Here is a 13,911-nt window from a genome sequence, read left to right on the forward strand (position 1 = left end):
GGTGCCTGTACAATGAGAAATCGCATCGCATGCCATTGTAATGGCATGCAATGCAATTTTAAAATTGTACAGTGCGGCTCTTAGGACCCGAAAATCGGGTCCCATCACATACCACTAATTACGGCATGCGATGGGCGCCGTGCTAGGAAACAAGTACCGAATTATTATTTTTTCACTAGCAAGTTTCAGGCCTAACATATAGAGAATTCCCAATCCCGCACATGTGTGTACGCAATTTGCGAATACATTATCGTTCACATAGCAGTAACAGTTTGATTGACAGGAATTCTTGGTGGAAGCATGGGGTTGCAAGGAATGCCCAGGTGTTTCTGGGCAGGGTCTCTGACGTCAGCGCTTACCACTTCGATCTTGTCTCAGTCGTAGAGAAGTGGCAGCCCCAGATGTACTCACATTTGCTCAGATGGAGAGGGAACCTTCAATGTTTGGGGATTTGCGTATGGGTCAGATTTCTATTCACAGTCAACTGCTTTTTCTGATATTACCGATCCATGCCGAAATAGGCCCTTAGCTTGTAAGCACACATCTGTGTGTTGTCATTGCTGCATTCTACAAATCATGATCACCTTTTCACAATCACTCTGTAGGGAAAACCGTTATGGCTGTCAGTCGCAGTCTCACTCTCTCAGCATGTCAGTGATGGTAGTGGGACTAGTCACATTACTGTATGCCACAGCACTGGTTGTCTGTCATAGAAAAGTAATGGTCCCAGCCAAACTCGCACACCAGCAGCTACAAGAACTAAAGTGTTATGGAACAAAGGGATCAGTTATTTGTATGTTCAAATCATTCCGGTATTCTAGAAAGTCAAAATATATACACTGCTGGCAGCGAGTGAAACTACACCTCCTTCTTTTCACACATACAGAAACACAGATGCAATCACAAGGTAGCAGACTAGCTTTCAAAGCTTTTTCTTCGAGGGGGCATAGCTAGTAATTCTATATTCTGCATGGTAATGTACTGTACGCTAATCAAAGGAAAGAAAATTTGACATAGACATATTTTGGCAACAAATTATTTTTTATTGTTAAGTAAATTGACAGGTGGTCTTTTTGTTATGTTGTATAGGATTTGTATGCAAAGACTAAGCCTAAACTGGAGACTGCTGTGGATCACTCTAAAGGTATTACATTTAAAGACTTGGAGATTATATGCCCCTGACAAAATTCCCTTTTTAGTAATACAACATCTAGCAAATATATGGAAAATGTCTCTATAGTTACTAATTAGTGTTCATTCTAGCACCCGCCATCTTTGAAACCCCATGCAGTTTCTGTTCCCTGCCTGGGTTGTCGCTCTCTGCTGTAGTGCTTCTAGCACAGGTCTGGTTTGCATATCAGTGCTGATATACAGACCACACTGTGCTAGAAGCACTACAGCAGACAGCGACAGCCCAGGGAGGAAAGAGGAACTGCATGGGTTTTCAAAGATGGCTAGTGCTAGAATGAACACTACTAATAAATCCTATTTTTGTTTCCGTCTTCTAGAAGGGTACAAAACAAACAAGGAAAACACTTGTTTTCTGCACATGTAAACTGTGTGGTTCTCTCTTAACTGTCATTTTGGCTTTCTGCGCCACAGACGCCCATGTGTTTTAACGATGAGCTCTCTGGCTGGTCCCATCTGTTGACAGCTTGTTGTAGGTGGCCATATTCTTTCCCCCAGTAAACCCATTTTTATTAACTTTTCATCTAAGCTAATCAGAAAATGACTGACATATGTCATCAGGTTTGGGGAGAGCATTGCAGACAGCATGGTACTTTCCTCACTCCGGCTGACTTGGTTCTCTATCCAGTCACAATAACAAGCAAGCCACAATGGGGGCACAGCTAAACTGCATGAGCGCTGCACTCTAGAGATCTTCTGGGAATAGGATGCATGTATGATATTCCAACCAAAACTGTATAGTTTGTTTTCACATAAATGAGGCTTTGTGTAATATAAAAATATTTAGCTCTTATACATTTTTTTCGGGGGGGGGGGGCATTTTTTGGCAATTACAATAAACACAAGGCATAATTGCGCTCGCCCATCTGTTTGAGTCACGGCAGTCAGGATTCCGACGTCAGACTAATGACTGTTGTAATCCCTACTGTTGGCGCCCTGTACCACACCCCCATCCTTGTCCTTGCACTGTGCATCAAGTCCCCAGTCCGCACACTTCACTAGGGAAGTGTCTGAGAACTTCTAGATAGGTCTACTCCTCAAGACTTAGGTGCGTCCCAGACATTCCGGGAAAATAGACAAGTATGGATAAAGGTAACCCATGTGCTATATCTGCTTCTGATCAAGCCATGCCCCCACAATGAAAACCAGATCATGGGTGCTTGCAGAGGTGCCTCGGGTTGGGGGACCAGGAATAACTTGAATTATTTATGGACAAACAAAAGTGAATTCTGTCTTTCACCACAAATTTGGAATTTGATACTTAAACGTCTGGACTGAGGGTTCTATGAAAACAATTCGGATTCTTTACACGTTGCTTGGCAACCACTGACCTGTAGTAAGGCACAGCTTAGTTTATTGTAAGCCTAGCATACTGTAAGTGCCTTTTTTTCTGCGATAATTGCTGCAACTCCTTAATGCAAGATCTACAGTTGTAGCCACACTCACCAGTTCAACAACGGTGACGATTGGCGCAATAGTTTCGCCACGGCTCATAGAAACGCATTATGCTGCGATTTTGCAGCCTGAGCGCGGCTACATCTGTATGGATTTTCACATGATAAATGGGTTTTCTGTGCAAGATAATTGAATAGGGGTGATAAAAATTTAGGTACTTGTGTACTTTCACGGCTCCTATCGCATGCCATATGCGATGTCATTTTTCACAGAAATTATTGACATGAGTTGACATCATGTAAAATGCACCCCAAATGTCATTTTTCACACTGTACCACCCCCACTATCAACGCCAACCCGAAGCATGGCGAGCGCAGCGGTACGCGTCCTACGACCTTTTCATACCCCCACTATCCACGTCGGCGTGGAGTTGAGAAAAGAAAGTGTGGCGAGCGCAGCGAGCCACCGAGCCCGAAGCGTGGCGAGCGGATGCGGATACCTTCACAGGTATCCGTGTCCCCTCGCATGCTTCACAGGTATCCGTGTCCCCTTGCATGCTTCACAGGTATCCGTGTCCCCTCGCATGCTTCACAGGTATCCGTGTCCCCTCGCGGGCTTCACAGGTATCCGTGTCCCCTCGCATGCTTCACAGGTATCCGTGTCCCCTCGCATGCTTCACAGGTATCCGTGTCCCCTCGCGGACTTCACAGGTATCCGCGTCCCCTCGCGGGGCTCGCTGCGCTCGCCACGCTTCGGGCTCGGTGGCTCGCTGCGCTCACCACACTTTCTATTCTCAACTCCACGCCGACGTGGATAGTGGGGGTATGAAAAGGTCGTAGGACGCGTGCCGCTGCCCCTCGCGGGCTCGCTGTGCTTGCCACGCTTCGGGTTGGCATTGATAGTGGGAGTGATACAGTGTGAAAAACGACATTTGGGGTGCATTTTACATGATTTCAACTCATGTCCATAATTTCTGTGAAAAATGACATTGCATCGCATCAGATCGAATGCGATCTCATGCGATGCGATTTTTCCCTGTACGATGCACATCATGGGAGCCGTGAAAGTTCACAAGTACCAAAATTTATTTTGCAAAATAATTTTTTTATTTTTTTTTTTTTTTTTACTGCTGCAGCACTGTCGTGGCTAATTGAATATCCTCATAGTCTACAAGCAGATTTGGCAACACAGATAATATGAAACGAAAGTTGGTGATCATATACATTTTTTGGCTAACTTTGTTTTTTTACTGTCCAAAGCTGCTAATATATTCCTTCTGGTTCTAGTGACATATGAATTGTTAAGGGATGCTCCTCCTGGATTCTACCCAAGACTTGGTTTGATTGGATTTGCTGGAGTGGTTGGTTTATTCCTTGCAAGAGGTTAGTACATTCTAATGTGAGTAATAATGTTCTTCCAATGTTTAGCTATATCACAACAGTGTGCAAGATGTACTGAATGGAGAACACAAATGCTACAGTAAAAACATTCAGGTATGATATAGATGACCTTTGTATTGTCTCGTTTACCGAGGTGAAGCAGGAAGCCATACTAACAATTTGTATCAAATTATTGCCTGCTAGATTGGGGGGAGTGAAACCCCCCCTGTGGCGGTCCCCGCTAGAACGTTGAAGGCATCAGTCTAGTACTATTGCATAGTGTCTCTCCCCTTACCAGTTCCCTGGGCATGTGCGGTATCTCGCTACTTATGTATGATCTCCTCTGCAGCCTACAGCCTGCAACAAGAAACAGGACTGTTTCTGCTGCAGTGTATGGGCAACAACACCTGCATCTGTCTATATCTATAGTCTCAGGTGTTAGAATGGTCAGTGCTACTGATTGTTCTTATGTTGCTATCTCAAGCTTTCACTTTCCCAGCTTCCCCTCCTTCATACATGGAGAAGCGGAATCAGTGCAGATGATGGCACTGATACTGCTTCTCCCCCATAACAAAACTTCATACATCTACCATTGTGTCTTTAATCCTTACTTGCCCTGAGTCAGAAACCATCAGAATACATGTATCCACCAGTTTCCTGAGGCATATAGGAACAACTTTGCCCCCCCCCAAACACACACACACTTATACACTATGGTTATTCTTTTTCGTTGAGAGCCAATAATCTACGAGTATATTTTTGAATTGTGGTAGGAAACCCACAAATGCACGGTGAGAAAATCCAAATTCCACATTGGGTGTGGGATCCCAACCCAAGATCTACACGCTCCGTTTTACCGGTCCGTTTTGTACTTTTAAAGTACACATTGTATCGGATCGCATGCCTTGTGCATGCAATGCGATCCGATACGATGTAAAGCTAGTACAAAAAGTATGTGCAGCACATACTTTTTGTACTGTACTATGAGATGCGCGGGAGTGCGCATCACATAGTACAAAACGGAGCCACCCTCATGGAATTTAGCCCTTGATCTATTTGGCTTTTGTTCCCAGCGCTGTACATGCCTTGTCTGTACTGACTGGGTGATGCACTGTACATGCCTTGTCTGTACTGACTGGGTGATGTTCTGTACATGCCTTGTCTGTACTGACTGGGTGAGGCGCTGTACATGCCTTGTCTGTACTGACTTGGTGATGTTCTGTACATGCCTTGTCTGTACTGACAGGGTGATGCGCTGTACATGCCTTGTCTGTACTGACTGGGTGATGCGCTGTACATGCCTTGTATGTACTGGCTGGATAATGTGCTGTACGTGCCTTGTATGTACTGACTTGGTGAGGTGCTGTACGTGCCTTGTATGTACTGGCTGGGTGTGGCGCTGTACATGTCTTGTATGTGCTGGCTGGGTGATGCACTGTACATGCCTTGTATGTACTGGCTGGGTGATGCGCTGTACATGCCTTGTCTGTACTGACTGGGTAATGGGCTGTACATGCCTTGTCTGTACTGACTGGGTGAGGCGCTGTATAGGCCTTGTCTGTACTGACTGGGTGAGGCGCTGTACATGCCTTGTCTGTACTGACTGGGTGAGGCGCTGTACATGCCTTGTCTGTACTGACTGGGTGAGGCGCTGTACATGCCTTGTCTGTACTGACTGGGTGAGGCGCTGTACATGCCTTGTCTGTACTGACTGGGTGAGGTGCTGTACATGCCTTGTCTGTACTGGCTGGGTGATGCGCTGTACATGCCTTGTCTGTACTGACTGGGTGAGGCGCTGTACATGCCTTGTCTGTACTGACTGGGTGAGGCGCTGTACATGCCTTGTCTGTACTGACTGGGTGATGCACTGTACGTGCCTTGTATGTACTGACTTGGTGAGGTGCTGTGCATGCCTTGTATGTACTGAACTGGGTGATGCGCTGTACATGCCTTGTCTGTACTGACTGGGTAATGGGCTGTACATGCCTTGTCTGTACTGACTGGGTGAGGCGCTGTATAGGCCTTGTCTGTACTGACTGGGTGAGGCGCTGTACATGCCTTGTCTGTACTGACTGGGTGAGGCGCTGTACATGCCTTGTCTGTACTGACTGGGTGAGGCGCTGTACATGCCTTGTCTGTACTGACTGGGTGAGGCGCTGTACATGCCTTGTCTGTACTGACTGGGTGAGGTGCTGTACATGCCTTGTCTGTACTGGCTGGGTGATGCGCTGTACATGCCTTGTCTGTACTGACTGGGTGAGGCGCTGTACATGCCTTGTCTGTACTGACTGGGTGAGGTGCTGTACATGCCTTGTCTGTACTGGCTGGGTGATGCGCTGTACATGCCTTGTCTGTACTGACTGGGTGAGGCGCTGTACATGCCTTGTCTGTACTGACTGGGTGAGGCGCTGTACATGCCTTGTCTGTACTGACTGGGTGATGCACTGTACGTGCCTTGTATGTACTGACTTGGTGAGGTGCTGTGCATGCCTTGTATGTACTGAACTGGGTGATGCGCTGTACATGCCTTGTCTGTACTGACTGGGTAATGGGCTGTACATGCCTTGTCTGTACTGACTGGGTGAGGCGCTGTATAGGCCTTGTCTGTACTGACTGGGTGAGGCGCTGTACATGCCTTGTCTGTACTGACTGGGTGAGGCGCTGTACATGCCTTGTCTGTACTGACTGGGTGAGGCGCTGTACATGCCTTGTCTGTACTGACTGGGTGAGGCGCTGTACATGCCTTGTCTGTACTGACTGGGTGAGGTGCTGTACATGCCTTGTCTGTACTGGCTGGGTGATGCGCTGTACATGCCTTGTCTGTACTGACTGGGTGAGGCGCTGTACATGCCTTGTCTGTACTGACTGGGTGAGGCGCTGTACATGCCTTGTCTGTACTGACTGGGTGATGCACTGTACGTGCCTTGTATGTACTGACTTGGTGAGGTGCTGTGCATGCCTTGTATGTACTGAACTGGGTGATGCGCTGTACATGCCTTGTATGTACTGGCTGGTTGAGGTGCTGTGCATGCCTTGTATGTACTGAACTGGGTGATGCGCTGTGCGTGCCTTGTATGTACTGGCTGGGTGATGCGCTGTACGTGCCTTGTATGTACTGGCTGAGGCTTTGTACGTGCCTTGTATGTACTGGCTGGGTGATGCGCTGTATGTAGGGATGCCAATTCCGGGGCATTTTTTCATTCTCGGGATTGAAAAATGCCCAATCTCGGGATTGGCTTCCCTAATCAAAAATCTGCCTCGTCCGCCCCACATAATTACTTACAGATACGTGGTGCGGACAGGAGCCAGGAGGTGGGGCGGGTGGGCGAGCCAGTCTGATGGAGCCGGGGCTGGTCGCCTGGTGTGTGCTGCTCCGCTATTGGATGAGCGGGTTGGAGGCTGGGAGCTAGTCAGTCCACTGCTGGGCGCGTGTTCTGGCCGGTCACAGGACGGAGGTAGCCTGTGCGGCCTGCACTGCGTGAACTCTGATACACGGGACGGGAGAAGCCGGGCAGCTGCTGAGCACCCGCTCAGACACTGCCCGGCATTAGACTGCACATGCGCAGTCTAATCCCGAAATCCTGGGATTGGAAAATTTAATCCCGAAATCATGGGATTGGAAACTCCAATCCCGGGATTGAAATCCCGGCGTTTTGGGGGCCAAATCCCGGGATCCCGCCAATCCCGGGATTGGCCACCCTAGCTGTACGTGCCTTGAATGTACTGGCTGGGTGATACGCTGTACGTGCCTTGTATGTACCTACTGGTGTTTCAAGCTACGGCAGCTATAATGAGTGATCTCCTTTGATTCCTGGCATTGGTGGTATATAGGCTGTAGAACAGTTCCAATGGATGAGTATTGCTTTGTGTGTGTACCGACTCCCAGTAACCTTACTGCAGTATACATAACCTTACTAGTGCAGACTGCTCACACATTACTGATGGATGTGATCTGAGAAATGTTTCTGAAAGTGGCTTCTTGTCTAAAATAGTTTCTTTTAAGTTTGATTCTATCTTTTAAGTTCTATGTATTTATCCTATTTACCAACAGGCTCAAGAATAAAGAAGATAGTATATCCACTAGGGTTTATGGGAATTGGAGCCTCTCTCTATTATCCACAGCAAGCAGCTACAATTGCAAAGGTAATTATCAATTTTCCATTTTAGAAATATGATAGATTAATATGAAGGGCCCTAGAATCAGATTTAGTCCTAGGACCCTACAATCAGGTTCAGTCTTGGGGGCCCTGCACTCAGGTTTAGTCCTGGGGGCCCTGCACTCAGGTTTAGTCCTGGGACCCTGCACTCAGGTTTAGTCCTGGGACCCTGCACTCAGGTTTAGTCCTGGGACCCTGCACTCAGGTTTAGTCCTGGTACCCTGCACTCAGGTTTAGTTTTGGGACCCTGCACTCAGGTTTAGTCCTGGGACCCTGCACTCAGGTTTAGTCCTGGGACCCTGCACTCAGGTTTAATCCTGGGACCCTGCACTCAGGTTTAATCCTGGGACCCTGCACTCAGGTTTAGTCCTGGGACCCTACAATCAGATTGTAGTAGTGTTTTCTGTGACCAGATGCAATGATGCATTTTGTTTACTGACCAGTCTCTAAACATATTTTTACCTGGAATTTTGTTAGAGACCGCTTGAAAGTTTCTCTTGGCAACAGGAGCTATGTACAGTATCTTTCAGTCAGAAATAGCTACAGTGCACTTGGGAACACGCAGTCTTAGGAGAATACAATCTTTCAGAATGCTCTATGTTCCAAAGAGGTGCCGTAATGTGACACTATAACACCTATTCCTCCTCCTTCACCAGCATTAGCACTACTTGGGATATATTTTTATGTTATTCTAATTATGTTTTTTCTCTAGTGTGCTTGTTTCTCTAGTGTGCTTGTGCTATGGGAGTTAGTGCAAACAGAAGACTGCCTCACCTGCAGTGCACATGGTTTTGTCCATCTAAGAAATATTTTGTCAGAAAGAGTGAACTAGAATAAGGGCCTCAGTTTCTGCTGGAGCCTACTGAAAAATAGCCCTGGTCATACCCTTTTACAACAAAATCCCGGATCACGGTTCAAAGCCAGGTCGGATTCAGGGTTTTGGTCCATTTACACTGTGGTGCTGTAAATAGGGGCGGCGCTTGGGAGATGACCTAATCTCCAGGCACCAGGCCCCCTGTCCTGGGCTGCCCTCAGTCTCTGTGCACCCCCCCCAGTCCCCGTCCGTGAGGTGAATGGATGCCGTACACAGGCATCCATTCAGCTCCTTCCTGCCTCTGGTGCAGCAGACAGCAGCGCAGGCTGTGTACGCACCCCACCCAACCTCCATGTTGACCACAGGACACTGCGGTCCGGAGGTTTAACTTCCCCCATGCTGTAAACTGGAGCCATGTCGTAAGACCCGGCATACCCATTTACACTGCCCACTACCCATGTTCTGCCCTGGTCAGGACCTGGGTAGAAGTCAGTGTAAAGGGACATGGGTTAACCCCCTTTACACCACCGCCGACCTAGGTCTAGGAGGGAAAAACCTGGGTTTTTGCAGCGGTGTAAAAGGGATATCACTTTGCAGTTTGAAGTAACATTTTACTATCACTTTTGGGTGGTTTTGGTGTTCTGCATATTTAGTAACATAATATAATTGTTTTATTCAATTTGGTAATCACCTGTCTCCCCCTATGTTTTAGAACCCTTCCCCCTATAAACACTATCAATGCGTCACCTTCCCACATAATTAAATAGTTAGATGGAGTCTTGGCATGATTTATACATTGCTTATTCCAGCTCCAAGTGGGCTTTATAAAGCCCATTGATTTAGAATGAAGAGAACTTTGTGTACAATATATCCTAACAGACAACATACTAATTGTCCCATCCGCTGAGACAGAGCGCCAATTGTTCCCTGGTATTTCATTCGTGCTCAGCTTAATTGACAGTCAGTCTGATATTGCTTTGAGTCCGTGCCAAAACCCAATAGGGAAATTAGCATTTTTATGAAAGGGAATATTTTGTTTTGTTTAGACATAAGTTGATTTTAAATCTTTTAAAATCATGAGTTATGTTTGAGCATCAGTATATTGGTACTTGTTGCTTGTTTGTACATGCTGTAGTATTTACAAAGATATTAGGCTGATTTGTTAATGAACTGTTGTGTCAGAAACATTGAAAAAATATATAGATAGATAGCAACATAGGGCCTGATTCATGTTTGTATAAAGAAAATTAAGCGGTCTTTAGACATATTTGACCCTCATTTTGCTTTTGACCTCTGCATGATACACCTAAGTTGGGTGTTAAGAAAACGGATAACCTTCTAAACAGATAACCGAAAGAGTGATAAATGTCCAGTAAATCAGGTTCTAACACCCTTGTGGTTACAGTATCTTTTTTTAAGGCTTAATATATCTGCCCCTCTGTGTGCTGGTCAATCCTCCAATCACACCCAGGCTGTCAGAGTAGTGTGTACCAGGGGAGCAAATTAGCCATGTATGTTCCCGGGTAGTAGTGCAGCTTTAGTATATATCAAAGACTGTTTCTTTTTTTTCATGTATATTACTCACCCCAGCAATATTTGCAATGGGTGATGCTAGGAGGGAAGTGCTCCCTAAATAAGCAAGCAGCCAGCAACTACAGGCTATGCAGAATTGCGCTGCGCGTTCTCAGTCAGGTCACAGCATTTCTTCACTGTGGGCCAGATACACTAAACTTCAAAAGTGATAAAATGGAGAGTGATAAACCACCAGCCAATCAGCTCCTACCTGCCATGTCACAGACTGTGTTTGAAAAATGTCAGGCAGGGGCTGATTGGTTGGTTGTTTATCACTATCCATTGTATCACTTCTGAAGCTTAGTGCATCTGGCCCTGTGTTTTGAATATGAGGAGCTGCAGTTTACTCTGAAACACATCAGTTTTATTTTACCTTAATGATTCCTATCTGAAGATTTCAGTTTCGGTGTGTATCAGTTTAACTTCCTGAATTAAGCACTACAGGAGAACCGCATTTCAGTTTACAATCTATTTTAAAGCATAACTGCCCCCCCCCCAAAAAAAAAAACCATCTATAATACAAACTCCACACCCCGTCCAGCAGGGACCCCTGAGGCTATTTCGATTTTTAGCAATGTTATTGAATTCTCTTTCCTTGGATTTCCCATTCATCACATCGAACTACGTAGTAATCCTTTTAAAATGATCTTTAGAAAATAAAAAAGGTTTCTAACTTTCTTGATAGAACAGTTTTTAATTGTACTTTCTGTATAATCCGTTTTTTTACTATCATTGTCTCATAATATTTTAATGTTAACATCTGTTCTTTTTTTTTGTCAAGGGAACTGGCACACTCCTCTATGACTGGAGTCTCCAAGGACTTGTAACAATAGAATCCTTGTGGAAAGATGGCGGGAAAAAAAAGTCTACCAAAAAAAGTGAAAAGGTAGGAGCTTTATATGGAAATGTATTACCCCACGTAGGGCCGGATCCGGAGTCCAGCGTAATTGGAAGTGTGGCTCGTTATCTGCAGACTGCACAACATGCACTGTAGAAATAAATAATCCTACGGCCTACATCTTACGTTTCTTGGTGGTAACTGGACATTGGCCATACCATTGCTCGCAACTGACCCATCTCCTGGGTGTGTAAACTGACCACATGTTCATTCATAGCATGTGGATGGAGATGGGACACCTTTTCAGATGAAGCTTGCATCCAACATGGAGTGAGTAGCAAGTCCTTATACTAGTAAAGGTTTCAAAATAGTGGGCTGGCTGGCCTTCCACTTGCAGACAAACAGGTGGATTCTTACATAAGGTAGTAAGCAAGCTGCTGCAACTGTGCGGACTAGTTGCTCCAGGTGCGTCGTCCTATATTGTACAGCGTGCATGGGATACTGATAGTATCCCATGCACGGTCATTCTGCACATGACTGAAGACCATTAAATTCAATAGGGAGAGAAATATCCAGATGCCATTCAGTCTTATCCTTACATAGTTACCCTAATGTAGAGCTGGCTTGTTATATGCAATAGGCCAGCTCTTGTCAGACTGGTGATACATTGGGGTTATGTTTTTGTGTTCCATTATCTAGCTGCTTGCATATACGTGCAATACACGTTTACACTGATTTGCTATTAGTAATACATTTTGCTAGTAACATCTGCTTCAATACCATGTACATAAGCTTGTCGTGTAGTTCTCCGATATCTGTGGCTCATTACCGATACCATCATCAGCATTGTTTTGATAGAACCCCAATGTGCATGGTTTATTTCATAATACATACAAAACAATAGCAAATAAGTTACAGATGGGGTTTACAAAAGAACCTGCTAGAAAGGGCAGACAGAGCCCTGCGTATGGGAGTTTTACAGTCTATAGGGAGTGGGTAATGCTGGGACTATAGCAGACGTTATGCTTCTTGGAAATATGTTTATTTGAAACTATGCTCAAAGGGGTTCTAGAGCCTGATCTGTGCATATTTCACATGCAGATCCATTCTTTGATGGCAGATAAGAACCACACGGCCCATCTTGTCTGCACATTTTCGCTCTTAGAAACCTCAGACCTTATTTGAACCCAAGTTTTTTTCAGATTTAGTGAAGACTTCTGCCTATACTAAGTATGCGTAGTTTCCCTAGCCCTCGCCCCCTAGCTTTCCAAATTTTAAACCTAAATATTATGCTTTGTAAACACTGTGCAATGTCGATAACCGTATCGGTGGAACTCCCAGGTGACCGATTTTAGGGCATACACGGTGAACTATATCGTTCCGTGACGTCACCCAGCCCCCCTTCTGAACATATAGTCCAAATTTGACTGCATGATCAGACATGGAAGGGGGCAGTTAACGAGCCATTGGAGCACGCATCGTTAATGATTTAGTGAGTACACACTAGACAATATGCACAATAATATTCATGAAATCGTTATCACGCATATCATTTAAAAAACATTGCATAGTGTGTATGCAGCTTTAGGGTAAACGGCTTTAACGATTGCGCTTTGTTTTGTTTTTTCAAACCCTCAGAATCCTTCCACGTCCCTCCAATTTGACTTTGATGTATCGCAGTCACTTAAATGTGTAATTTATTCTATGTTACGAAAATGTGAGGATTTTTTGCTGTGGTTCATTTACCAGTTATATGGTCATCCCAAGTCCCTCCCCACCCCACTCCCATTGTATTACTTATGAGATATGTACATAAGAAGCCCGCCATCAAATGATGGCTGGGCATCCACTATCGAATCTTTCAATGTGATGGTCACTAAACAAGGACAAAATAGCCACCGTGAGCTGTCTAAGTAACAAGAAGGTTCTGTAGAAGTGTATTATTACATTGTGACATGTACAAAGCGTTGGACTAATACATGTTTCCTTTAAAGCCTGTGACCTCTGACCCACCAGTAAGCAGTGACCTGTTGTCAACTGAGGAAAAGACGCAGCCGACTACTTCATCTGAACGCTGAAAGTGAAGGTGAGCGGTCACCATCAGCTTCACTGACTGCAGATCTGTTCATATGTGATATACTGGGATGTTTAGGATTCATACATGTGTTTAGTCCTCCTAGCTATAACCACCATGTAGCCAATCTCTATAAGATAACCTTATACTCCCCCATTTACAAGCTGTTGTTTTTATTTTTACCTTTGTTTGATCCGAATGGGCTGCCAGGAGGAGGTAGGCGCCCTGCGTGCCAATGGCATACACGCTGCAGAACACTTTTTTTAATAACCTTGAAAAAAACTTTATTAAATAGCCCACAGGATATGACAAAAAAATGTCCACCCCTGCCCCACCCAACCCCCCTCCTCCTATCCTGCGTCAGTGCAATATGCAGTTTACAGGCTGCACTGATGCTCAATGCGGGAACTGGGACTAGGGCAGGAAGGGGCAAGGGGGGGGGGAATGCCCAGCAGGGTTTGTGTAAGGGCTTTGAAGGACAGACATTGCCAACC

At 45.5% G+C, this 13,911-nt stretch overlaps 1 protein-coding gene across 2 annotated transcripts in view; it reads left to right on the top strand.

The window, feature by feature from the left end:
• APOO (apolipoprotein O) overlaps nucleotides 1-13,911 on the top strand; it is a 58,753-nt gene that overhangs the window by 35,178 nt on the left and 9,664 nt on the right. For both annotated transcript variants that reach the window (XM_083172000.1, XM_083172001.1), the window contains exons 4-8: nucleotides 1,090-1,144; nucleotides 3,870-3,965; nucleotides 8,014-8,105; nucleotides 11,287-11,391; nucleotides 13,338-13,429. In XM_083172000.1, the coding sequence (XP_083028126.1) occupies nucleotides 1,090-1,144; nucleotides 3,870-3,965; nucleotides 8,014-8,105; nucleotides 11,287-11,391; nucleotides 13,338-13,421 (432 nt within the window). In that variant the 3' untranslated portion in view covers nucleotides 13,422-13,429. The remainder of the gene's footprint in view (nucleotides 1-1,089; nucleotides 1,145-3,869; nucleotides 3,966-8,013; nucleotides 8,106-11,286; nucleotides 11,392-13,337; nucleotides 13,430-13,911) is intronic.

This window comes from Crinia signifera, chromosome 2 (assembly GCF_055691185.1).
Source record: "Crinia signifera chromosome 2, ASM5569118v1, whole genome shotgun sequence".
NCBI lineage: Eukaryota > Metazoa > Chordata > Amphibia > Anura > Myobatrachidae > Crinia > Crinia signifera.